Raw genomic sequence first — 27,814 nt, 5'->3', positions numbered from 1 at the left:
ATGTATACAAATGTATGAAGTTTGAACTTCCGTTTCCTTAAATATGAGTATATGTACTATGATTCATTGTAGTAACGTCCATCAATTACAGTATAATATCAGTTTTTCGAAAACAAAAATTTCAGCCAATTTTATAAAAAATTTAGATTTACCAAATACGGATACTTGCTTATGTATTTTATAAGCATAACGAAATAAAAAATCTATGCTTGATTGTTATACAAAATGAAATCGACATACTTATAAATTATTCTAAAAACTTCCTCAATTGAAGTTAAAAGTGGGTTATTTTTATCCCATTTAAAATTCAATGTCTCATTATATTATGTAACAAGGAAGTGATTGTGTATTTATTTTCCTATGTGCCCATACATTTACATGTATCTAAATCATGGATGCAGCTTTTGTCATCTCGTGGATACTTTTGTTTATTGTTATTGATGGGAACTATGGTAAACAACTGCCTCCTGTTATACTAGGTAACTATATATAACTATATTTAGAACTTGCATTACTAACGGTAAAATTGCAAATTGGTTACTGACTGTTCCTTTATCCGCGGTTCAATGATCTAAAGTATAACTTCATATTTTTTACACGATTTAAAGTATATATAAAGATAAACTAATATAGAATCTTAGAAACGAAGAATATGCAAAGGACACAAAAAAAACCCTCAGTTAATGGCATATAACACCCCCTTTTTTCAAGGAAATCCTTTCCAAATCTACATTTGAAAGAGGACAAAAGGCTTTGTGTCGTTACTTTTGGGTATCTAGAATTAAGAATAAAAGTATGTTTTATTTCACTTTTTAACAATATTATTTAGCAAATACGCAATCGGGTTAGCCTTTAGTCAGAAGTAAAAAAAAAAAAATTGTATGAAAGAATTTATAGCTAATAGATAGTATAAAACGTATGGATTTTGGTAGAAAAGAAAATTTAACGTCAAATTCACCCATGCAATGAAGGGATTTATAGTAAGTCTGGGTTAACTTTAAATTATATTCATGGTGTTGTGCGCAAAGGGATAATATAGTTAGACAGAATTTATCAGTTTCAAACTCGGAGAACCATGCATGAACATTTTTCTTCTAATTTATTCAGTTCCTGGTGATGGAGGCACTCGAATAGAAGGAAAATTGGACAAACCATCGCATGGTCCTCATGTTACCTGCACCAAAGTAACTAAGCATTTTTATACCATGTGGGTACGAATATTTAGTGTCCTGACTCCAGAAGCGACGGATTGCTTTATTTCAAACTTCAGGTATTATTATTAATATTTTATTGAGAAAGAATCATTGGAGTTTTTCAGTATTTAGGAAGTTGTATGCCGCGGCAAATTATGATCGGTCATATTATTACTTGTTTTTAAGTTTCGATTCATCAATTCAATTTATTGTCAGACTTTCTTCTCAAAAATAAGTAAATGAAATGTACAAAAAATGTATATTATTTGATCTATATAGTAATTATGTGAAGAAAAACATATTCTACCAATCTTAAAGATTTAAAAAAAAAAGTCGTACAATTTATAAATAGACAGCTAAGATTTTGTTTTTGTTTTGTTTATCTTATTATGTTTTCCACGTGTAGTAATCCCATTAAAAAGTATTCGGAAAAGATTTTATCATAGTAGAGCTTCATGTATATTCTCATCTACTGTAACATTTTGTTTCAAAGGTTAACCACATCAAAATTTCAGTTTTAAAGACAAAAAATGACCGTAAGAAATTATGTTCTACTGCGATACTCACTTGACCCCCCTTTTTTTACCGAAAATGTTCTGTATCCTCACCTGACAATTAATGCTTACATACAAATAACACTCACTTTTATATAACAACAAAAGCTAGTATGTAAATAACATTTTACAGACTTATATATAACAACAAGACACACACAACCAGTTATCCTGACGGAGTTGACATACGGGTAACAGGATTTGGAGATACGGAAAGTGTCGAGTGGCTAACGGATTTTCACATTTCTAAGAAATGTAAGTAGACATTAAGACTCTAGCAATACATAAATTATATGTCTTAATTTTTAAATTGCAAGATTAAAACATGTTTGTATACACCTCAGAAAAAAGACATTTACTCTCTCTCGAATGATCCACTATATACTTAACAAAATAAATGAAACAAAAATTGAAAATACGATACTAGGATTCAAAATTGCAAATTCTGTCTTTTTCTCATTAAAACACCGATTTGGGGCAAAAACTTTGACGAGTTACACCTTCCCGCCTTTTAACAGATTTTCCACCAGTTCAAACTTTAGAATTTCGCAATGCTAATCATGTATATGAGTATAAATGCTTTCAGCTAGATGCTCATTCTTACGTGTAAATAATATAATTTCGTTTTATTTTTTAGTAGTTGGTTACTATGCAATGATAGTACAGAATATGGTTAAGTGGGGTTACGTTCGAAATAAAACTGTACGTGGGGCTCCATATGACTTCAGAAAAGCACCAAGTAAGTACTCAAACTAAAGTTAGCCTGGGATCCGGCCCAATCTAGCTGCGCGTCGTACTGACAAGATTAACCAGGACCCCAGGCTAAAACTAAAGTAAGATATATTACAAAATCAGAAATTAATTAACAGTATATCACATTATCTTAAAATCGCTTAAAATTCAGTTGTTAAAAAGCGAGAATCATAAACTATGTATCTAATCATTTCAAATGTTAGGAGACGACCATTTTATTTATTTGGGGAGGGGGGGTATTGTGGCCTTTTTCTTACATTTTGTGGTACAGACTGTTAGTTTTCATCCTATATTGGTCAAATTTATTTTTCTGTCATTACCAGGTCAGATTATGCATGTCCAAAAACCTCCACAACTCCCCTAGAATATCAAATAGTCTTCCCCCAATGAATGCAATAAAGGCAAGTGTTCATTCATCAGCTGCGTTCAAGTTCTAAAGAGTGGGAATGCAAAAACACAATGTACAAAATGTACGTAAAATGCTTGGATGACTCAAAATCGAAAAGTAGCAAACTTTGGAAACTACTCGTGTTACATTTTTTTTCTGATCATGGAGATGATTTTAAACTAAGCGAAAAAGGTCTTTGTATCGATCTGATGAGTAAAGACATTTTCAATTAATTTTTATAGTGTGTTCTTTTGTTGTGTTGTTACACTTCTATCCAAGGTCAGGGGAGGGTTGAACGCTCCGGCACATGTTTAACCCTGCCATATTCTTTATGTGCATGTTCCAAGTCTGGAGCCCGTATAGTTCAGTCGTTCCCTTTGTAGATGTCTGTCATAATTGTTTTTCGTAAATTGTTCTGTTTCAAATAAGGCCGTTAGTTTTCTCATTTGAACTATTTAAAAATTTTCAATTTGAGATAATTTTTTTATAGCAGATTTTACGGTATGGGTTTTCTCATAGTTTAATGCCGTACCGTTTCTTATAACTGCTTACATCCACTCCTCATTTCATAGGTGGATCCACGGGGCTTGGCCTCCCCTTTCGTGGAAAAAGGTTGGTTGAATATATAGGGAATCACTGAAGCATGGGTGGAGCGGACCCCCTTATGAAAAGTTCTGGATCCGCCACTGGGTTTTTTTTCTTAGAGCCTCCTACTTTTTTCGCAGAAAGCTCTACATTAGGATAGTGATCCGATAGCGACGGCGGCGGCGTCAACTATTTTTTTTAAAAGCTTTATATTTTAGTAGGTGGAAGACCTGGATGCTTAATATTTTTTATATAGATGCGTTTTAAAACGAAGTTTCCGTCTGTCACATGTCCATTGTCCTTGACCTCATTATCATGGTTCAGTGGCTACTTGAAAAAAGTTAAGATTTTTTGTAATGTTAATTTCTCTCTCATTTTATGAGTTATAGGATATTTGTATGTGGGTACCTTGTAAGGTCTTTATGTCTGTCAAACGGTATTCAATTGACCTTGATCAGTGAACAAGGTTCAGTTTTGGTGGTCAAGTAACTCAGATACTATAACTTATAAGCAATAGGTTTAGTATATTTAGTGTATGGAAGAATTTAAAGGTGAAAATCTCCAAATGGTAGGTGTCGTCTGACCTTGACATCATTTTTTATGGTTCAATGGTTATAGTTTTTGTTTTGGTCTGTTTTTTTCTGATACTGTATGTAATAGGTCTACTGTATATGGAATAATTGTAAGGTCTTCGGCACCTGGTTCATTGGACAAAGTTAAGTTTTTGAGTTTTGGTCTTTTTTTTCTACTAAAAACTAAATGCAGTAGGTCAGTTATATTTGGTGTATGGAAATATTTGATGATGTACATGTCACTCTTGAATGATTTATTTGGCCTTGACTTCATCTTCACAGTTCATTGCTCAGTGTTAAGTTTTTTTGTTTTTGATCTATTTTTCTTAAACTATAAGCAATAGGTCAACTATATTTGTTGTATGGAAGGATTGTAAACTGTATATGTCTGTCTGGCAGGTATCATCTAACCCTAACTCTAACCTAACCATAACACTTACCCTAACCTAATCCTAACCCTAACACTAACCCTAAAAGGAGATGTGAGTGTACTTTAATTAGATAGTGACACAACAAATCAAAATAAATCTACAGGCCAACACAATGGACTTCTATTTTTCGGTACCTTATATCCTGTAGTGCTTACCGTTTTAACCTGTTTTAAAATATATTCCTTGCTTTTATATACATGTATTTGGTTTAAAGCGTTCCTCATGAAGGTCAATCTCCTTGACGCATAATATTTAGAGTGTTATTTTCATCCAGATTTTAGCAATCGAAAAGTAAATGAATTTGTCGATAGTATAACACTATTTCATGATTTGTTAAAAGAGAAAGATGTCCATGCAAACTTTGATTTCTTTCCTGTATATATCTTATCCGTCTCCAGCACATATATTTCCATGTGCATAATACGTTTCGAGTATCTTTCAAAATCCTTTATTTATCTATGTATATACTCGAAGAGAAAGAAAATAATGCTCAAAGCAAATTAAGGATAGATAGAGAAATATCTCAAAATAAATTAAAGACTACAGAAATGAAAACAAACTTTCACTGCCATACAGACCCTCATAAATATTAAATACCAATTTCAGTTCCAATAAAAATGTTTATTTATGTTTAAGTTCTCAGAATGATTCCTTCGTAGACTTTTTTCTTTTCATAAATTAATAAATAAACAACAAGTGTATAGAAAAATCTTTATATCAATAAAACAAAACATAAAAAGAAAATAAGATTAAAAAAATCATAATTATTCTGCCCTTTTGGGTAATACATCAGTTTCCTCTCGATCGGTTTGATTCTTCAACTGGTACTTTATCGTCTTCAACTGAGCCTCGCTTATAACTTGGAATAGGTGGAAGTAGTGCATACCCAGATAATGATGACGAAGGACGATACATTTCGAACGTATTGCCATCTATAATTGGTGGAACTTTTGGTGATCCAATTGCCGATAGTGGTCGGGTTTCTGTATTCTCAAAGGCGGTAAACAACGGCGATAACCTTACAGACGACATCGGACGTTCCATTTCCGTTGTTTTGCTTGTGCTTTTAATTGGCGGAAGTTTTTTTAATCCAGAGGCTGACAATGGTCGGTTTACATACGTGTCACTTCTGCCGACTATTGGTGGTAACGTTCCCATAACAGAAGGTAACTGCAGGAATTCTGGATAAGTTCTTTCGCCTTTCTCGCCTATGGTCATGGGAGTACCGGAAACAAGAATTCGGTTTGTTTCAGGAAATTTAACTTGCTCTTCTCTCTTTGAACTACTATGAAATATTTGGGGTAAATGTTCATTCGGATCAAGCCTTGGTATTATGCAGTCACTAGGACGACGTATTTTATCTTTTGGAATTGGAATTCTACTTAGAGGAGCAAGTAAGCGTCTGCTTTCATCTGTTTTTCGCTTGTCTTCACTCTCGTTAGTTTTCCAAACAAACCCCTTTATTCGGACCGGTATTCTAGATTTCCTTGTGATTCGGGGCAATTTTGTACCTCTCTCTCTTTTTCTAGGCGATCTCCTATCATCACCAATCGGACTTTTAGCATTTCCTGTGCTATTGATTTTAATATCAATTCCTCGTCTAACTGGTATTTTGCTCTCCGGGAACGATCTTACAGCTAGCGGGCAAGTTATAGTTGCCTTGTTTGTTTTAGTTAACCTCATTATACGGACAGGAATATTTCTGGCGGATCTAAAGTGTGGCTGTTCATTGTTTAGTCCGGTTAAAGACATGTTTTGTTCGTCAAATCTCCTAACCATAACAGGGATTCTGCTTGGGATAATAGTGGTGCCATGGAGAATTGAGAATCGGAACCTAATTTCATTGTCATTTTTCCTGATGACGTCACTGGTAAACTTTCTCCCGAGTTTTCCATATGTAAACTTTCCTCCGAGTTTTCCTCCATTTGATAGTTTGTCCTCAGTTGTTTTACTAGGTACTATAGGCAATTTCTCATGTTTCTCTTCTTTTAGGACTTCGCTAACGTCACTTTTGCTTTTTGTTTCGTTTTCCTTCTTTCTATTGATAAAGCTCAGCTTTGGTTTAGGTTTCAGTTTCTTTTGACTATCGAAAAAGACATCAAAACTTACATTTGCCTTTAATGTATGCTCTTTTTCAACATTTTCAACAACAACTTGACTGTCAGCAGTTGTTGCATCTTCTTTTTGTTCGTTATCATGACTTTTGTCTTTCTTTTCATCATTAGAACGTTTCAATTGAAACTTTGCCTTTCTTCCACCAGAAGTGAGTTTCGGTTTAGTCCTTTTTTTCTTTGGACCGTCAAACATAATGTCGAATGTTGTATTAACTTTCTTTTCCTCCAGTTTAACATCTTCAGTATTTTCATTGCTCTTAATATTCTGGTCTGTGATATTCGCCATCAGATTGAAGGTTTTTCTTTTACCCGAGGATAGTTTGGGTTTAGAAGTATGTTTCTTTGGTTTTTCAAACATTATGTCAAAACTAGTATTAACTTTCTTTTTCTCCAGTTTTACATCTTCTTTGTTTTCATTCCTCTTAATATTCTGGTCTATGACGTTAGGCATCAGGTTGGCAGTTTTTCTTTTTTCGGAGGAGAGTTTGGGTTTAGACATTCTTTTCTTTGGTTTTTCAAAAATTATGTCAAAACAAGTATTAATTTTCTTCTCAAAACCAACGTCATTTGCACCGTCTGTATCCTCACAACAACTTCCGGTTTGGTCTGGTGGCAGAACTATCTTTTCCTTCTCGTCACTCATTTTGTCATTACCAGTAACATCTACGGCGGCCTGGTCAGCATTCTCAGTGTGGACTTGTTTCAGTTCTAATTTAGCTTTTTCTTTTTCTTCTTCTTCTCTTATCAAATTATCCAAAATTCTCAAATTTGATTTAATTTTAGCTTTATCGGTACCGATTATACTAGCTTTGATTTCTTCAATTATGTCAAAGCTAGTTTTCATTTTCTTCTCAACACCGACTTCATCTGTAGCGTCTATATCCTCATAACAACTTCCGGTTTGGTCTTGTTGCAAAACTGTCTTTTCCTTCTCGGCTCTTACTTCTTCATTAAGGGTACTATCTATTGCCTCATCACAATTCTCAGTGTTGACTTGTTTCAGTGTTGATTTAGCTTTCTTTTTTTCTTTTTCTTCTTCTTCTCTTAAAAATTTATCTAAAATTCTTAAATTTGACTTCATTTTAGTTTCATCGATACCGATTAGACTAGCTTTGATTTCTTCATGATACAATACATTTTCCTCGTAGTCTTCTTCTTCCTCTTTTTCAATAGCCCGTTTTTTAACAGCTTCGTACAATTCTTCTGGATTTCTAGTATAAACATTTATATACTTTTCTAAGGAAACACATTCGTCGCCCATCCGCCATTTAAAATGTGGGCGCATTTTTGTACCATCTCCTACAAATACGGATTCCATGCTTAAAGATTTCTTGAGACCATGTTCTTTCAATGTTTCAGTTGGAAGTTTTTTGGCGGTTCCTCTCACAGTATTGAATTGATTATTTCCATTTATCAATTCTACAACATTAGCACGGTCTGCTTGTTTTTTATCATTAGATGGTCGTGGTGAATTTGGGCGTCCAAGCTTTGGCCTTGTCCTCCACATATTCAAACTTTCTCCACCTTGCCCCCAGTTCTTCTCGACTGATTCATTTGTCATGATTCCAAGTTTTATAGGGGTATCACCACACTTCTTTCTAATCTCATTAAAGTTGACTTGTTTATCTAATTTGAGTTCATAGGCAATGTTTATTGATGTCATGTTTTTCCAGTCGCAATCTTCATCATATTCACTATTCTTGTCCCTGGTTAAATTTTCTATTGCATACATAACTTTTAAATCGTCCAACCCGGTTAAAGACTTGTTTGCTGGAATTTCAGAAAACCTTTCCAGATCACATGCCTCTGTGACAGCTGGGAGTAGCTCTGTCTCACCAAGATGACCGGAAACCAAGAATTTCCTGTTGCCCTCTCGCTGTATAAACGATGACTGAGATGGTCTGATGTGTTTACGAGAGATAGGGTCTTGTTTTAATGGAAAAGACTTCTTTTTGTAATCAAAAGAAAAACACTCGCCAAACGCCTCTAAATATTTCTTCTTTAAAAATTCTGATGCCATAGATACCTCATTAAAATACGGGACATTAGTTGGGTATTTGCCTCGTTTACGGAATATTTCCGTTTCTTTATGATAAACGGGCATGTACTTTGTGCGAAATGTTTCTTCTCTCTCTTCTCGCTCCAGATCTTTCAATGTTTGTTCCAATGACTTAGGTACCAAGCTTGTCCCGTCGTCGTCAAAGGTAAAACGTTCTGGGTGACGAGCATGAACATAATTGAGTTCACCTTCAAGCTTCTTTACCATTTGAGACTTCAGATTGAACCAATCTTGCTTTTCTTCTAGCATTAATTCCAATTCGATGATTCTTTCATTCTTTCTTTTGATTTCTCTTTCAACCATATCAATATCTGACTCAAGAGTTTTCTCTTTCTGTTCTGACCTTTAAAAAAAATAAAGTAATGTGTTGTAAGTAATATTTGAATACATATATACCCTTTTAAAATGATAGGTCAATTGTTGTATGTAATATTTGAATACATATATACCCTTTTAAAATGATAGGTCAATTGTTGTATGTAATATTTGAATACATATATACCCTTTTAAAATGATAGGTCAATTGTTGTATGTAATATTTGAATACGTATATACCCTTTTAAAATGATAGGTCAATTGTTGTATGTAATATTTGAATACATATATACCCTTTTAAAATGATAGGTCAATTGTTGTATGTAATATTTGAATACATATATACCCTTTTAAAAGGATAGGTCAATTGTTGTATGTAATATTTGAATACATATCCCAAACAGAAAAACAAATGAACAAATTGCTTTCAAATCGTTTTCAAATCTCTTTCAAATCGTGATTCTGCGATTTGTTTGTACCATTTGCTTGCGATTCATTAAACAAATCATAGACAAATCAGAATTTTCCAAATTCCCTAAATCTGATTTCTATGTGATTTCTTTCTTTGGTATGATTTGTAAGCCATTTGTTTCTGTTTTTGTGTGATTTCTTTATGATTTGTTTACTTAGAATATCGTATGAAATGATTCGAAAGAGATTTGTTAACTTTGTTCGCTAGAACGGTGTGATTTCGTTATGATTTGTTAACTTTGAATATCATATGAAATGATTTGAAAATGATTTGTTAACTTTCTTAGCTATCTTGGTGTGATTCATTGATGATTTGCTACAATGAATAAAATGTTAATGCATTCCAGGTTTCTTTGTTTATCTATCTCTCTGACTTCCGGTTGAGGTCAAATTCAAATTTCAAATACTGTTCTATATTAACTGAACAAAGAAGGTTGCAAGATGGGGAGTTTTATTCAGTCTATGAAAGATGACGGTGGTAAGGAATCTTTATATTTATAAGTTCACATATTTAACTAATACTATTCAAATGTTAACCTTTAAAATTCAGAAACTGTGCATTTCAGTATCTCGTTATTCTCATGATAGTTTAGTGATGTTAGGATTAATTTTAAAAATAAAAATGTGTAAAAGATGTGTAAACAGATCAAAACATTTCAAGACTAGCTTCCCGCGCCAGCAGATAAAATTCACTGGCAAGTTTAATGTTTTAATTGTTGTTTACTGACAAGGTCCCGGGCAAAATGGACAAAGCTATATATATTACAATGTAGCAGATTTGGACCAGGACTAAGACCCATCACCTATTCGACATTATTCTACTAAGTACACGTGGTTGCCTATGTTTTTTTTTCAAATTTCGGGTAAAAAGTAAGAGAAACTTCACAAAGAACAATTTGTCCCTCATCGCAACCAAAGATAGTACTTCTTTTTACAATTAGTGGAGTAGCTATTAAAGGTAAAATGAAGACACTTGCGCTTCAAAGTTTTGGGGTTTCAGGGGCAGAACTTATTTTTGATCTGGATGTTAATGATATAATCTGTGAATTGATGATTGATGCCAATTTAATTACGATTTGCTTGTGATTTGCTTGAGGTAGGAATATGATTTACTTCTGATTTGTTAAAGATTTGATAACAATTTCTTAACGATTTGAAAACAATTTGCTTATGATTTGTAAATGATTTCAAAACAATTTCTTGGCAATTTGTTTATGATTTGCTTATGATTTGTAAGCAATTTGTTCGTGATTTGTTATTGTGATTTGTTAGCTCATTTGCATGTGAAATTTTATCACTTTCAAATCACAAAGAAATCATACGATTTGTTTATCATTTGTTACCCTGATTTGCTTATGATTTGTAAGCAATTTGTTCGTGATTTGTTATTGTGATTTGTTAGCTCATTTGCATGTGAAATTTTATCACTTTCAAATCACAAAGAAATCATACGATTTGTTTATCATTTGTTACCATGATTTATTCCTCATTTTTTTTTGTTTGGGATATATACCCTTTTAAAATGATAGGTCAAGTGTTGTATGTAACATTTGAATACATATATACCCTTTTAAAATAATAGGTCAATTGTTGTAAGTAATATTTGAATACATATATACCCTTTTAAAATGATAGGTCAATTGTTGTATGTAATATTTGAATACATATATACCCTTTTAAAATGATAGGTCAATTGTTGTATGTAATATTTGAATACATATATACCCTTTTAAAATGATAGGGCAAATGCTTTCTTTTCATCAATAGTGTGTAACCCCTTGGATTTTTTTCTCAGGCTTCTACACTATTCATTTCGTCTCTTTCTTTCACAATAAATAAATCATCCCACTTCGTGTCATATAGGTACCATTATTGTCGCACTTGTCATCCTTGCTTATGATTATTCAGTATGGGTTATTTTGGAAGGAAAACGAAAGAAAATATATTGTTTCCGTCATTGGACGGAATTTTCAGTCAGCCTAGACTTCCGGTTTACGTTTTTCTGTATTCTTTGTACATACATGTTATACTATGAATAAAGTGTATTTGCTATCTGCTATCATTTTCAAGTTTACTATCCACGGCGGTCACAGAGTTTATTAAATAGAGAGAGTCTATATAATATGTCAATGACCGCCGTGGATCGATTAGTTAATTGAGAATTGATAGTAAAAAGGAAAGACACTTTATTTATGGTAATGAATGTTCATAATAAACAGATAAACGCTAAAATTATTGAAATTTATAGAAAACCAAAAAAAATTGTCCTGTCCAAAGTACCAATGACTTTTAATACCTTTCCTCAGGAAATCTTCCATTAATTCAATATTTTACAAAATATTCTTTCCTACCACAATTTATATACTTTCAAGCAAGCTCTGAATGCCCGCGAAATTTCGCGGATGTATTCTAGTTATATTTAAATTTCTCTACATCAACTTCTATACTTGTCAATGTGTTTGACAACCTACGTCTCTAATACATTTCAGATAAACTATTTCAACTGCTTATCCCTTTAAATATACATGTTTTTTTTTCCATACAATTATCCATTAATTTAGTTCCATACATTTTATATGGAAAATTCAGAAAAAAAATCTAAAACAAAAGCATGACTTGAACCCGGGAACCCGGACAATGCAAGCGCATATACATGGGGTCATATATAATACTACTAAGACAGCGAACAATGCTTCACGTTCATAATTTATGAGTGGGGGTCGAAATAAATCTACTAGATCGAAGAAAGATTGACCTTATTTAAAGCTAAACTCTAATAGTAAGGTGATCTCTTTCTGTTTGTGCCGTTAGGACTGTATAAAAAAGTAAAAAAAAATACACATTTTGTATCTCACGTCTCCTGGTCCGTACGTCTTTTTTTAACCACTTCGCGTCTTGTACTCGAATACCAGATCGCATAAATAGAACTGTAGAGCAGTCTTTTCCTAAACTATAAATTTGGTTTGCGGAAACTAGGAATTCTGACGCAGACGGTCATCGCTTTATACGTTTGACACCAAGAGCAGTTGCTTTATATCTTATAATTTTATCATGTACATTTCTAAATTTCCCTCAGTTTTTAGACTTGTTTTAATAATTTTATAATATCCCTTGAATAAAATTTATTGATATTCATGCCTAACAATATTTGTATTGCTCGATTCTGTTTTCTCCCTGGATGTTTGACTATCTTCTATATTCGTGGATTAAAGATATGACTAACAAATCTCCGGTTTAATAAAGGGTGAACTAAATTTCGTATACCTCCGTGAAAAAATAAATTTCAACAAAACATCCCTGACTTTGGTTAATGTATGTGTCGTCTTGCCGGCACGATATAAGTTAAAATAATATACTTACTGAGAAAACATTTCTTCATCCTGGTAGTCTTGGTCTACTACCATATCGTCAAACTATAATAAATTTAAAAAAAGGGGGGTTACTTTTAACAGACATAAGAACATGCTGTTATTAAAAGAGAAAAACTAGTATAAACCAAGTCAACAATATAACATCTGACGTATATAAGCAGAAGATAAAACCATGAAATAACATTACCATGCACGCAGAAAGACGGAAATCTGAAAAAGGGGAACAAAAATAAACATTCCTTTACTAGCGAGTATTTACATGAAGATTATACATGGCTTTTGTGGTTTCTTTTCTTATCGTCTTTTTTCTTTCTTTTTTTTTTTTATAAATGTTTAGAATTAGTTCGTTTTGTAGATTTTTCTTCTTCAAACTTCCTGTTACTCAATCCCAACGTTTAAAAGTTAGATTTGACTATTACGCAATACCAAAAACAAAGCCAGAATTACTTCATTAACATATATTGCCTTTTATTTTACTATATATGTTCTTACAGTTCCAAATAATAGCTATATAGAATTCTGTTATTTTATGGTGAACCTCATTTAAATATTTATCTTAAACAGGCGAAAAAAATCCGTCTATTATACATCGATACCAAATATAATGCCCACCAAACTCATTTGTGAGTCATTTATTTCCAAAATGGTTTGAAAACAAATACCAAACAAACCCGCTTACTCTATATCAGGACTAGTACGGAAATCGAGTGGATTTTTATCGAAGTATAATACTTTCTATCTATTTGTATAAATATGAAAATAGCAACTTACCTTCGTCTTTGATTAATTCTTCTTAAAATTAAATCTCAAGATCTTCAAAGACTATTCAGTTTTATCATATACGCTAATGTTTGCGGTCGTGAAGTAACAGCTCCTTTCGACAACAGAGAAGTAGGTTTCTTCTGTGCGTTATTGTGACGTTACAAACAAAATATCATAGACGTTACCAATAGATCTGTGCATGTTCTGTTGACGTTGTCTGAATATGTGCACACAATACGTTTCGATAACGCGTTGAATGTGCATACATTTGTTATGTGTGGCATTTTTATTATTTGGCATTTCATCTCATAGAAGATTCGCATAACTATTGGCATGGCTGATGGCTTAACAATGGATGGATGTAAAGATTCTTAACGGACAGTGGCAAATATTACATGCATATTCATACCAAGAAAATTAGGATGAATAACTTTTTAAACAAGAATCACATACTGATACTGTGGATTCATTTATTTTCGTGGGTACCAATATTCGTGGATTGAGGAAAACTTGCATGTTCGTAGATATTTGATTTCGTGGTTTTGCAAAAGTCCGCAAACAAGCCTATAGAAAATTTGTCATTCGTTGAACATTTAATTTCGTGGTTCACCTTTACCAACGAAATCCACCAAAATTGGTATCCAACGAATAATAATGAATCTAAAGGATTATTAATGTATAAGTGTGTAAATAGTCTTGCAACCTGAACTATTATTTCACAATAAACAAAATGTTAATGCAAGATATGCCTTGCGTTCATTGGACAGTACAAGTAATTGTCTTTTCATACTACTTCCGAGAACAAATTTTATGAGAAAAAAAAACATTTCTATATTCCGGTACAGTTTTTTGAAACAATATTCCTGTAGAAATAAAAAAAGATAGATAATATAGAACAGTTCAAAAAACTTATTATAATTTCTTGTTTCTAATCTGAAAATGTTATTATCAAATAAAATTATATTACATTTTAAATCAAAGTACTGAAGTACTGAACATCGGATGACCGCAAGTTCTTGTGGATGGTCAAAAACGCATGTAACAGAAAAAGGTCACATCTCTATACCTGAAACTGAGGTTAATATACAGAGATATAATCTTTTTTCTGATACAAGTTCGTGCGTGGATGATGAATAAATAACAGGATATTCAACCACACCGTCCATAATGGCTATTATATTGTAGTGATACAAATCAGTATACCTGGGACTATTATACTAATACACTAATAGTCCAAGAATGTGCACTGGTTTGTTGCTATATACATTTATTATATTAATATTACGACTGCTTGAACATATATAATTTTCATCCATTCGATATCATTTTAATCTACTACTTTCATAATAGTGCAGTGTGGACACTCTTCTGTAAAAAAATCATTTTTTTCTAAAAGATTGGATATGAGAAGCCATTCACTTTTTCCCGCAAAAACAATAACAGAGTTACCGGTCATTGCCGGGAGTGTCGCAAAACGTTCTTGAGATATCCGCAAGCTTTAACACAATTTTTCGGTACGTGTACATCGGTTCTCGCTGCATTGAAGACCTGTTGGTAACCTTCTGCTGTTGTCTGCTCTATGATCGGCTAGTTTTCTCTTTGACACATTCCCCATTTCCATTCTCAATTTTATATAACGACAGCACATTTTCTTATTATTGATTTGTGTTTAAAAACAATATTTTTATGAGTATCTGTTGAAAAATTGAATTTAAAACACGCGATAAGTAATGTTATTTTTAATGTACTAGATAATGACCGTGGATCTATAGTTTTGTCGAGCCTGCGACTTTTGTCGCAGAAAGCTCTACATAGGAATAGTGATCCGGCGGTGGCGGCGGCGGCGTCGTTAGCTTACTTCAAAAAGTTTTATATTTCAGAAGGCGGAAGACCTGGATGCTTCGTACTTTGTATATAGATACCTCATGTTACAAAGTTTCCGTCAGTCACATGAACAATGTCCTTGGTCCCATTTTCATGGTTCAACGACTACTTGAAAAAAAGTTTAGATTTTTTGTAATCTTAAATTCTCTCTAATTATACATATTATAAGTAATAGGATGAATTTATTTTGTATGTGCGTACCTTGCAAGGTCCTCATGTCTGTCAGGCAGTTTTCACTTGACCTCGACGTCACTTAATGGACCAGTGAACAAGGTTAAGTCCATCTCATATACTATAAGCAATAGCTCTAGTATATTCGGTGTATGGAAGGACTGTAATGTGTACATGTCCAGCTGGCAGGTGACATCTGGCCTTGACCTCTTTTTCACGGTTCAGTGGTTAAACTTGAGTTTTTGTGTTTTGTCGGTTTTTCTTATATACTGTGTGCAATAGGTCTACCATAGTTAGTGTATAGAATTATTGTAAGGTGTACTGTCATTTGACCTTGAACTCATTTTCATGGTCTAGTGGTCAAAGTTGAGGTTTTTTTTAGTTTTGATGCAATAGGTCAACTATATTTGGTGAATGGATATATTTTATGATCTATCTGTCAGTCGCGCAGATTTAATTTGACCTTGATCTCATTTTCACGGTTCATTGCTCAATAGGTTTTTTGTGGTTTTTTTTGTGTCTGTTTTTCTCAAAATATAAGCAATATGTCAACTATATTTGTTGTATGGCAGAATTGTTATCTGTACATGCCTGTCTGCCATGGTTTATCTGACCTTGACCTCATTTTCATGGTTCATTGGTCTATGTTTAGATTTCTTGGTAAATGTTAAGTTTATGTGACAGTTGCAATAAAGCTTTATATTTAGGACTATCAACATTATATCAATGATTAGTAAATAAGGCGAGACATTTCAGCGTGTGCACTCTTTTTGTAGATCGGTTGTAAACCCAAAACTAATTTGCATAATGGAAATTTATGTGATAGCAATACATCAGAATAACCGCACTTAATAATTCAAAATTTGAAAAAAAAGTTTTCGTTTTTTCTCGTTTTTTGATCAAATTTTGAAATATGACATTCACATTTACCTTTGCTGATCATTTAGTCTACATCTAAATTGTGACTTTGAAGGCGAGTTGGCACTCATTGACACTCATGTTACATCTTCTTATATCTATTTTCTGCAGTGTTTGCACAGGCGGGCCCCGGGGAAAACATTTGGTTGATTATATAGGGAATCACTGAAGTGTGACTAGCGCGACCCCAGGTCAGTCAGGGGCCCCCTTTACAAACAGTTCTGGATCCGCCACTGCATTTGACCTTATGTGGATAGTTGTCTAATTGACAATCATACCACATCTTCTTATTTTAATTTTGAAAGACTCTTTCAATATGTGTGTGGTTTGAACGTTATTTCTCCTGATTACCTCGTGAGAGGAAATAAAAGCAATAAAAATTTTCACGTGCTTAATGGGTTTTTTTGTTGATTGTTAACGTAAGTTTTGAATAAGTAAAACTTGGCAATAAAACACGAAAGTTTATAAGCAGACACACTTTTCACTAAATTAAACTTTATTTCAAATTAATTGTGTGTTGCCATTGTGTTTGTGCCTGTTTGAATGTAATATATTGTTCCATGTTTTATGGAGAGGGCTTACATAGACTTTGCAGCAGCCTATTGGTCAATCCAATTCAGTTTGTTTGAATAAAAATACTGTTGAAACTAAAAGAAAAATTGTCGATTATATGTTATGGATTCAAAATAAATGTACAAAACCGTGCATAGAAAACTCATATTAGTTTAGCAAACATACAAGGTATAGGAGGAGGGTTGAGATCTTATAAACATGTTCAACCCCGCCGCATTTTTTGCGCCTGTCCCAAGTCAGGAGCCGCTGCCTTTTTTTGTTAGAGTCTTGTATTATTTTTTTATTTAGGGTTTTGTGTACAATTTGGAGTTAAGTATGGCGTTCATTATCACTGAACTAGAATAATATATTTGTTTAGGGGCCAGCTGAAGGACGCCTCCGCGTGCAGGAATTTCTCGCTGCATTGAAGACCTGTTTGATGACCTTCTGCTGTTGTCTGTTCTATGGTCGGGTTGTTGTCTCTTTGACACATTCCCCATTTCCATTCTCAATTTTTTGCATTAGTTCAATAATTTCATTAAAATTACGATTTCAAAAACACGTGTTATATCACTTTAAAAATCTTAACTTTGTTTTCAGACGAAATGAGTGGTTATTATTCACAACTTACAAAGCTGGTAGAAGATACATACACTATCAACAACAACAGTAAAGTTGTGCTTTTAGGTCACAGTTTAGGTAACCTTGTGTTACTCTACTTTCTTAACCAGAAACCCCAGGAATGGAAGGACAAATTCATTGGATCTTTCGTCACTTTATCTGCGCCATGGGGAGGTAGTGTCAAAACTATCAAGATGCAGGCGTCTGGTATTTGATATTTTTATTAATTATATGTACCTCATTCATGTTTCTAGTAAATGTAACCTACTGTAAGCTGTTGTATTTATATGCAAATAAAAAGAATAAATTCGAACAAGATTAGCTACAGTTCTGTTGTTGCCCGTATGCAAACAAACCGAGAATAAATTCGATTTTGAAACAAGATGAATCTGTAAATACTTGAACTGATACTTTTAGTCTTACCACCAAAAACTAGTAAATATATATACAATTTTAACAAACATTCCACTTAATGAATTCGTACCGGGGAAAAACATTAAAACGTACCACCCTTTTCAAAAAATTCAAAAGTACCAATTGAAATGCAAATTTTTGACAAGAATCCTAGTTTCAACAATATTTTTTCTTAAAAGATGTAAAAATGGCAGACAGATACAACACCAATATACAAATTTAGAAAGAGGGAAAACATATAAAAAAATCGGTTTCAATTTGTCAGTAACTTACAATAACTACAATCTCTAGATGCCAACCTTCATTAAAATTAGAAATACGGTTCAGACATTTTTCGTTTTAAAAGCACTGTGTACAAACACACACACATGGACGAGTTTATATCTATAAAGTAAATAGACATACGTCTTTTGAATGTTCACGAACAATAATCATAATTGTGATTCTCTATATTTTTTAGGTGACGATATGAACATTGCGACAGTAAAGGCTCTAAGAGCACGTTCAGTGCAACGATCAATGCCAAGTTCTGCTTTTCTGTTGCCTTCAGACCAGTTTTGGAATAAAACTGAAGTTCTGATTCAGACACCGACAAGAAATTATACTGTGAATGATTATAAACAGTTTTTTACAGATATAAATTTTCCCGATGGATATTTTATGAGGAAAGACACAGAGAACTTAATAGATCCAATGAAACCTCCGAATGTCCAGGTACACTGCTTATACAGCTCTGGGTTACTAACTGCCAAAACCTTGGTATACACAAAAGATGAGTGGCCAGACAAACAGCCAACGCCAATAAATGAAGATGGCGACCATACAGTTTCTCTGCGAAGTTTAGAAGGTTGCCTACGTTGGAAAACGCTTCAGAAACAGCCTATTGATTCGAAGCAATTTCATGGAATTAAACATCTAGATATGCTGAAAGAGGATGTTGTAATAGATTACATCAAAAGCATTTTGATCAAATAGTTCATATTTGGAAAAACTATAAGATATGAGAACTTCCTCAATAAATTTTTATTAGAAAAAGTATTTAACATCGTTTTATTTCGTTATTTGTATTATAGGGTTATTGCATGAACATATACATATTATGGAAAGTTTTGACTAAATTAAATTTGAGACATGGCTTTAGGTACCCAAAAAGTGTTTTACTCACATTATCATTATTGAAGTATTTTTTATGCCCCACCTACGATAGTAGAGGGGCATTATGCCTTTTTGGTCTGTGCGTCTGTTCGTACGTCCGTCCGTTCGTTCGTTCGTCTGTCCCTATTCAGGTTAAAGTTTTTGGTCAAGGTATTTTTTGACCTACCGAATTATATATACTATTTACCTGACTTGTCATAACATAAGCAACACGACGGGTGCCACATGTGGAGCAGGAGCTGCTTACCCTTCCGGGGCACCTGAGATCACCCCTAGTTTTTGGTGGGGTTCGTGTTGTTTATTCTCTAGTTTTCTATGTTGTACTGTTGTTTGTCTGTTTGTCTTTTTTCATTTTTAGCCATGGTGTTGTCAGTTGATTTTCGATCTATGAGTTTGACTGTCCCTCTGGTATCTTTCGACCCTCCTTTGATGAAGCTGAAGTCCAATAAACTTTAAACTTGGTACACTTGTTACTTATGATATGATCTTTCTAATTTTAAAGCCAAATTAGACTTTTGACCCAAATTTCACGGTCCAATGAACATAGACAATGAAAGCGGGAGTTTCAGGTTACAGTTTTTGGTCAAGGTAGTTTTTGATGAAGTTGGAAGTCCAGTCAACTTAAAACTTAGAACATATGTTCCCTATGGTACATGTATGATCTTTCTAATTTTAATGCCAAATTATATTTTTTACCCAATTTCACAGTCCATTCAACATGGAAAATGATAGTGCGAGTGGTGCATCCGTGTACTTTGGACACATTCTTGTTTGTAAGACATTTTGTGACAAGATAAAATAGTTGGTAAAGTCTTGTCTAAACATTTTAGAATAACAAGATAGCAAAATAACTGTTTTGGTTCATCTACATTAAATAGATATAAGAAGATTTAGTATGAGTGCCAATGAGACAACTCTCCATCCAAGTCACAATTTGTAATTTAATAAAAGTGAACCATTATACGTCAAATTATGGGTTATCCGTTTTGAATTATCTTTGGAGTTTAGTTTTTTTGCTAGTTTACCTTTTATGCATACTAGCTAAATGCGAACGGAAAATGAATGACACAATCCTAAAAGATTTGGTAACATACAATCTGATTAAAAATCTATTGGAACTCCCTGCTTGTGCTTATATGAAGTTAACGATGGTACGGTAACGATGTATGTTGTTGCTGTTGTTTTGCAATAACTAGTAATATGCTGTCTGAAATGATGCAACAATAATACTAATTTTTTGCAAGTAATACTATTTTTTAGAACAACATGAAACCACGACAACACAAGAATGAACCGGGCATGTTACATATATTTAATATTCATAGCATCCAAGAACCATACGGACAATTTAGAAACACAAGGCTTTTGATAAACACACACACAATAAAAAATTATTATGTTAGGGATTTCGTTACCACACATTACTTAATAATCTGTACAAATTCTTTCGTAGAGACAAAGTTTTAATGTTCATGTTTGGCTAGTGCTGTACGTGTAAAGTTGTTTTATTCTTGTTTTAAAAACAGAATATCCTATCCTATTTCTTATGACTATGTTGTTTATAGAGCCCGGAGGAGTAGGTATGGTCCATGTAAACTCATTGATCGCTTGAATAAACTTATACTGAAAGGACATCAATTTAACAACGTTCATAAATGAAATCTTTGGATATGTATTGATTGATGCGTAAGTCTTGGATTACATGATGTGTTTATTTTGTCAGTGTTGTTGGCTTTGAACTAGCTTTCAGTAACTGTGTATAGTGATTATAATCTCAAATCGGCATTTTGCGTCCTTTTCCGTTATGTTATTTGATTTTTTGTCTTTGCACCTTCAATCTATTTCCAACTGATTTTTACCGTTTGTTCTTATTTGTGCTTTTACACCACTTTCACGGGTTAGGGGATAGTTGAGCGCTCAAAACATATTAATCCGAGCGACACTTTATATGTGCCTGTCCCAAGTCTGAAGCATGTAATTGATTGATGTCCGTCATATATGTTTTTTGTGTACTGTTTTGTTATAAATCAAACCTTCAAAGTTGCTTTAATTAGTTTGATTTGTTTCTATTTTTTTCATGTCGGGGACTTTTTTAGCTGACTATACGGTATTGAATTTTTGCTCATTATTGAAGGCCGTAATGTGACCGATTGTTGCTCACACCAGCTTTATTGGACCTTATTGGACAGGTCTCTCATCAGCAATCATATTACATCTTCTTATTTCATATTGTGTAAAAAAAAACATACTTTTTGATAAGTATAAAAAATGTGCCTCGAAAGAGGAACAAACTCCATCAAAAAGGACATATATGGAATTCACATAATTTTATGACCTTTTTTAAAAACATTTTAACAATATTACAATGGACGTATGACTAACTACATGGATCAACCAGGAAGCTAAAACTTAAAATATTACAAAAAGGTTTGAATTATTTCCGTGATAGAAATAGGTATTTTATTATTTCAAAACTTTATGCATCTAACCATTAAACATTTTTTTTGTTTAAAAAACGGGAAATTATTTAATCGTTGCCTAATTTAGAATCAATTGCTCACATAACGTACTAGCATGCTGCTGCTATATTTTGTGTGTTGGATATTAATTGAAAGCAGTACCCATTGTAAACAGCTACCTCCTGTGATTTTAGGTGAGATTTTTAGAAGTTTCTTACCAATCTTTATTATTTTATCGATTCATTTGTTTATTTCCAAATTCTGTTAGAAAAAAAGGAGGACAGAGCAGAAAATGATCAAACAGCACGACAATACCAAGCATTCAACGGTAGAAAAGTGCACGTGTGTTGGTCAGGTTGAAAGTTGAAAATGAGGATCAGAAAGGGTTATATTACTAAAATTAGCTTAAAAGTAATATTCGGGTGCGAAAAATATACCATTTTTCATCAAATATCCTGCATATCGAACCACGGCCGTCTGTGCTATGATTTATTTTATGGAATCTTTTTTCCCCGTCTTAAAATAATATTACTAATAAAACAGCTAAAACCGTTCAAGGTCAAATTTTTCGTAACTTTTTTTAATTTTTGTAAGAGTAAGGTTAAGAACATAAGTTTCATTTGTAAACGTTTAGTTAGTCACTACTTAGAGATAATTTGTCAATTTATTACTTAGATATATTGCAAATAAACACTTTAAAAATGAAATTGTGATCCCTGTATAAAGTCTATTTAGTGTTTCTTTTTTATTATATAGTTCCGGGTGATGGCGGATCAAGAATTGAAGCGAGGCTAAACAAATCTTCTCATGGACCTTATCCACTGTGTGACCAACGTACAAAAGACTTTTATGTTATATGGGTGAACATTGCAAGTGTTTTACATCCAATTTCTACCGACTGTCTTGTTGAAAACTTCAGGTAAATGATTGGGTTTTTTTGCCGTTTGTAATTTTGTGCTATCCATATCCTCCGTGGGTTGGTACCAAAGGTTCGTTAAATTGTTTAATCATGGTTATTTCTTAATTAATTGTCACCGTCCCATGTACTTTTGTACAATATTACAAATACATGCTATATTGACAGGCATATCTTCCTATACCTGTAAAGGGTATACTGTTTACCCCATACGTTAATGCGCGACTCGAATATTTTCTTAGCCCCAGCATTTGAATCCGTTAAAAATGCTTTTAAAATAGTACTGTAAATATTAATTGTATGTTTAAATTGAACAGAAGGTATAGAAAATAAATATTCCCTGGTTTTCGAGTCTGTTCATATGTTTTTCAACTAATAGTAGACACAGGCATTGTCAATATAATGGAATTTTATGCGATTGTCATACAAGTGAGAGATTTAGTTAGCTGTAAAACAAGGTTTAATCCACCATTGTCTACATTATAAAATGCCTGTACCAAGTCTGGAATATAATAGTTGTTATCAATTCGTATGATGTTTATGAGTTTTTGATTTTGCCAATTGACTTTCCTCGGAGTTAGGTATTTTTGTTATTTTACTATTTAGTATAAATAATACTACAGTACTGCTGTTTGTTTTTCCTATGTTTCAGTTTGCCAATGGGTTCTTTTCTTTTAATATTCCAATTCGATTATGTCAAAGACATACCTAACATGATAATAATGACCGCTATTACCAGAAAATACTAATGAAAATATTCATTATATATGTTTTAGATTAGTATATAACAACAAGACGCATAGAACCAGTTACCCAGAGGGTGTTGACATACGGGTACCTGGATTTGGTGGTACAGATAGTGTGGAATGGTTAAGCGACACTCATTTGGCGAAACGTAAGATGTCATCTTTCAAACAGTTTCTTTTATAAAAAAAAAAATTAAAAATTAAACTTTCGTGATCTAGGTTGGCTAAAATAACATTTTTATTAGCAAAATTTAAAACGGAAAGTCCTTTATCAAATGACAAAGTCAAAAGCTCAAAGTGAGACACACCAAACGAATGGAAAGCAAATGTCATATTCCTGATTTGATACAGGCATTTCCTCATGTAGATAATGGTGGATTAAACCTAAACTCAGTCTGGTAAAAATGTCAAATATTATGATACAGCAGTCAACATTGTAAGAATCTTAATCACTGTAAAACAAAAACCATTTCAACAAAGAAAGAGGGGCCAAGAAAAAGAAAATGGTATATTTACACTCTAGACACAAAGTACATATTAAAGCAAAAACGAAATACTAAGTTACAAAAATAACCATAACACAATGTCATAGTTGCAACCCACAGTTTTTATGAATTCTTCGGCCACTTGATATTTCTTCGAGGTGATATCTTTATGCTAGTATATGTTTAACAATGCAGTTCTCATGAAAATAACGTTTTTTTTTCTTCAGTTGGTTACTTCCACGAACTAGCAGAGAACATGGTAAAATGGGGATATGTTCGGAATAAAACTATAAGAGGTGCTGCATACGATTTTAGAAGATCACCAAGTAAGTCAATGGATAAGAAGACTACACAAACTAATAGAAGCATTCACAATCTTTTGCCTTGTATCATTTTACTAAGACAGTCCTAATTTAAATTACAATTATGTTATGATAAATTTTTTTATTTTAAATGCCCCAAAAAGGCGCAAGTCAGGCCGAAGAGGTGAGGGCTGTATAGCAAGTCAAGGTGGTTAAAAACTCCAATCATTTAAATGTTTTGAAAGCAAATTAATAATTCATAATTTGAGAAATGAATAAAAAATGGAAAAACTTTACAAAATAAAAACGTCGTACTACAATAAACTTGGATCCAAGAAATTGTAAACTTAGAAATAAAAACACATCGACTGTGTATTTGGCACGTGCTGAGGAAATGACAATTATGTATCTAATTTTTTCATGGGACTAAACGTGTACTAACGTTAAAATATCGAAGTCGGCCTCAACTGCCGGAGGTCAAGGTAAATTTTCACACAGGTTCAAATAAAGAATCTTATTCTTGCATATGCTGCTCCTGTTCAATGATCTGAGTCGATGAAATGCGTTTCCTTATGAGCAATCTTAATTTCACAAAGTTTCATATTTTAAAGCAAAAATTACGGAAAATTACACGACTCTCAATTTCAGATGAGCTGGAAGACTATTATACAAATTTGACAAAGCTGGTAGAAGAAACATACTACATGAACAACAACACAAAAGTTGTTCTTTTAGCCCACAGCTTAGGAAACTTGGTGATACTGTACTTTCTTAACCATCAAAGTCAGGAATGGAAGGACAAATACATCAGATCATTTATAACACTTGGTGCACCGTGGGGAGGGAGTGTCAAAGCCTTGAGGATGATTGTTTCTGGTAAAGATTGAAAAATAATCATTTATTGCAATATAATCCATATATATTTAAGTAAATTCATCAATACATTTAGTTAAATGCATGCTGTGTTTTAGTAATATTTCATTCAATATTTAAAAGAGATAGAAGAAATTAAAGGACAATAAAAAAAATCATTCTTTCAAGAAAAACTGACACTGCCAAGAGAGAAAAAAACGATGCTTGAAAAGACAAACAACAGTGTCCAAAACACAACATTGAAGACTACTGAATTAAAATCACGAACCACGTCTAAAGTCGGAGTGATCGCAGTTGCTCCAGAAAGATTACTGAGCAGACCATGTTCTGTGAACAGTACATTGCTTAACTACCGAATATTTGTTTTCCCTAATTTATTTGTTGAGGTATCTTAAGGAACTCGTACATGTGTAAGTTGCAGTTTTGTGACTATTTTAAGCATTTTCAACGACAATATGTTACAACCTCAGCGTTTGACCTTAATTGTTCGAATATTTTTTTCAGGAGACAATATAAACATCATAACAGTTGCAGCATTAAAAGCTCGTCCAATGCAACGCTCCATGACAAGCTCCGCCTTCCTTATGCCGACCAATCAGTTTTGGAACAAGGCTGAGGTTTTAATCCAAACACCTAGACGGAACTACACTGTGAACGATTACCAACAGCTCTTCAAAGACCTTAACTTTACAGATGGGTTTTTAATGAGAGAAGATGTGGAAGGTTTGGTCAACCCATTGAGGCCCCCGAATGTAGAAGTCCATTGTCTCTATGGAAACGGTTTGAATACTACAGCTAAATGGGTCTATGAAGAAGGCGCATTTCCGGACAAACGACCAAAACCTGTAGATGAAGATGGCGACCAAACTGTTAATATCAGAAGTCTCGAGGGTTGCTTGCCATGGAAACATCTTCAAACACAGCCATTCCACTCGAAAGCATTTCAAGGAATTGGACATGTGGACATTATAAACCATGGTGTGTCTATCAGTTACATTAAATCAGTGTTGATACATTGAGTAATCGTATTATATTTTAATGAAATGATTTTCGGAAATAATTTGAAATCATATGAAGAATACGTTATGCATGATTCAATTTTTAAGTTTTTAAGTTTTATTTTAATATAAGAAGCCTTGAATAAAGGCCTCTGAGGGATCATTCTTAGATAGAAAGAAGATTAAAAAAAAGAATTTCTCTAAGGACTAAGATATGCAATAGTTACAAAGTTCAAAATTATTTACTGTTCTTTAAAACTATATTTTATTGAAACATTGCACAGCAGATTTTAATAAAAAATAATGTTTGGACTTAGTTTTTCAATGAAAACAATAATTGTAAACTTAATTATTTTTTCTTGTCTGTCCCGAAAGTACCAATTTTAGAAATATTTTGGGTTTTGTTTTTCTTCATTTTCATTCCGTATTTACTGATAGACGGAGAATTACAGTTTGGGGTTCAAATGTTTTAGACATCATGCTTTTTACCAAGGTTGAACAGAATCTTGTTTATTGATAAGAAATATCACCATAATGTTTTATCTTGATTCAGATCTACTTTTCTGTATTTTACTAATAAATTGACATTTGATACAGTCTACCAAAAGAGTAAAAACTCTTTTCCTTGACTGTATTAGAAAAACTTAAAAACTCACTAGGAATTTTTCAGAAAATTCATTTTTAATGATAAAAACATTTATAAAAAAAATTGCAATCAAGAGATACAGAACCATTTAGCAAAATATTTTGATTTTCCACATTTGTCTGTTCACTACTTTATCCAAAGGTTTAAGAAATGTATATTATAATATTATCAAACCTTCTGTAGTAACATCTAGGAACATTCTGTGATTTAACAATTAAATAAATTTAACCTGTATGGAATTTATCAAAGCTGAGTCCGAAGCTTTTTCATCATCCGATAGTGTAACATTAGAAAAACTAACTAGTATTTTTTCAGTAAATTCTTTTTAATGATAATAATCTTAATGGTTACATTTGATTTTTCTTGAAAAATAAGTAAAAAAAAAGGAAAATATATACAGTTGATCTATACAATGTAACCAAAACTTTTCGCCTACAGACTAAATAGAAACCCACGATGTACAAAAGAGCTAACAGAAGAGAAAGGTTAAAGTAAGTCAACCGAAATTATGCTGATTTTCAGCTACGTATTACACAACTTTATATACTTAAAAAAACAACTAAACATCTACAACAATAGTCATAAAAGTAAGATTTCTGTTATTTTGATCTTCATTTTTTTTTTTGGTTATGGTATCAAAAATTGTGTTTGCTGTAACACCAGTGTCCCCATGCAGTGAGGGGAACCATTGAACGTGCACACACATGTTTAACTCCACTGCATATGAATCAGAATGTGCCTATTCAAATGCTTGGGCCTGTAAATCAGTGGTTGTGAATGTCGTTGGTTCGAATCTTTCCTATTTGGTTTTCGTAAATTGAATTCGGTCATTGGATTTTCAACTTTTTCATGCCGGGGCTTTTCATAGCGGACTATACGGTATTGATTTATCTCATTGTCAAGGGACGCCCTTTTGGGTTGGTTTCAGAAGAGACAATTTTGGGAAGGTTTACGACAGGGAGTTACAACAGATGACGGACCTAAGAGACAATATGTTGAAAAAAATATTCTGATTTTCCTGACCGGGTATGAAAATTGAACTTAAGGCTGAAATAGATATCTCTATTTTCATTAAATTGTGAAATTTATCACATTGACAAAGGCAT

General features: G+C 32.9%; 3 protein-coding genes across 4 annotated transcripts; 2 read left to right on the top strand and 1 right to left on the bottom strand.

Moving 5' to 3' along the window:
- The first annotated feature begins 68 nt into the window (after positions 1-68).
- Positions 69-19,166, top strand: LOC139524007 (lysosomal phospholipase A and acyltransferase-like). 2 transcript variants are annotated; one of them, XM_071318522.1, is made up of 6 exons: positions 69-479; positions 1,108-1,270; positions 1,881-2,002; positions 2,385-2,486; positions 17,694-17,921; positions 18,589-19,166. In XM_071318522.1, the coding sequence occupies exons 1-6, from the start codon at positions 392-394 to the stop codon at positions 19,101-19,103; spliced, it is 1,218 nt and encodes a 405-aa protein (XP_071174623.1). In that variant the 5' UTR covers positions 69-391; the 3' UTR covers positions 19,104-19,166. The 2 variants fall into 2 exon arrangements, with proteins under 2 accessions (XP_071174623.1, XP_071174624.1); XM_071318523.1 differs by having other exon boundaries at positions 315-479; positions 2,388-2,486.
- LOC139524006 (uncharacterized protein PF3D7_1120000-like) lies at positions 5,174-13,725 on the bottom strand. The gene is made up of 3 exons (XM_071318521.1): positions 13,578-13,725; positions 12,796-12,848; positions 5,174-8,992 (listed from the first exon to the last, which is right to left on the bottom strand). Exons 2-3 carry the CDS (start codon positions 12,837-12,839, stop codon positions 5,266-5,268), a joined length of 3,771 nt encoding a protein of 1,256 aa, XP_071174622.1. The 5' UTR covers positions 12,840-12,848; positions 13,578-13,725; the 3' UTR covers positions 5,174-5,265.
- A 2,513-nt stretch (positions 19,167-21,679) lies between the features above and the next one.
- Positions 21,680-26,388, top strand: LOC139524004 (lysosomal phospholipase A and acyltransferase-like). Its single transcript, XM_071318520.1, has 6 exons — positions 21,680-21,936; positions 22,499-22,661; positions 23,435-23,553; positions 24,117-24,215; positions 24,840-25,067; positions 25,569-26,388. Exons 1-6 carry the CDS (start codon positions 21,858-21,860, stop codon positions 26,081-26,083), a joined length of 1,203 nt encoding a protein of 400 aa, XP_071174621.1. The 5' UTR covers positions 21,680-21,857; the 3' UTR covers positions 26,084-26,388.
- The last annotated feature ends 1,426 nt before the right edge of the window (positions 26,389-27,814 follow it).

The sequence above is a fragment of the Mytilus edulis genome, chromosome 5 (genome assembly GCF_963676685.1).
Source record: "Mytilus edulis chromosome 5, xbMytEdul2.2, whole genome shotgun sequence".
NCBI classification, from domain to species: Eukaryota; Metazoa; Mollusca; class Bivalvia; order Mytilida; family Mytilidae; genus Mytilus; species Mytilus edulis.
This window is presented reverse-complemented; position numbering and strand designations above follow the sequence as displayed.

Excerpts from the sequence above, each read along its gene's own strand:
- LOC139524004 (XM_071318520.1), top strand. The coding sequence starts at position 21,858 with ATGCTGCTGCTATATTTTGTGTGTTGGATATTAATTGAAAGCAGTACC. Across the intron at positions 21,937-22,498 it reads GCTACCTCCTGTGATTTTAG|TTCCGGGTGATGGCGGATCA; the intron begins GTGAGATTTTTA and ends TTTATTATATAG. Across the intron at positions 22,662-23,434 it reads TGTCTTGTTGAAAACTTCAG|ATTAGTATATAACAACAAGA; the intron begins GTAAATGATTGG and ends TATATGTTTTAG.
- LOC139524007 (XM_071318522.1), top strand. The coding sequence starts at position 392 with ATGGATGCAGCTTTTGTCATCTCGTGGATACTTTTGTTTATTGTTATT. Across the intron at positions 480-1,107 it reads ACTGCCTCCTGTTATACTAG|TTCCTGGTGATGGAGGCACT; the intron begins GTAACTATATAT and ends TAATTTATTCAG. Across the intron at positions 2,003-2,384 it reads TTTTCACATTTCTAAGAAAT|TAGTTGGTTACTATGCAATG; the intron begins GTAAGTAGACAT and ends TTTATTTTTTAG.
- LOC139524006 (XM_071318521.1), bottom strand. The coding sequence starts at position 12,839 with ATGGTAGTAGACCAAGACTACCAGGATGAAGAAATGTTTTCTCA. Across the intron at positions 8,993-12,795 it reads GATGAAGAAATGTTTTCTCA|GTCAGAACAGAAAGAGAAAA; the intron begins GTAAGTATATTA and ends TTTTTTTTAAAG.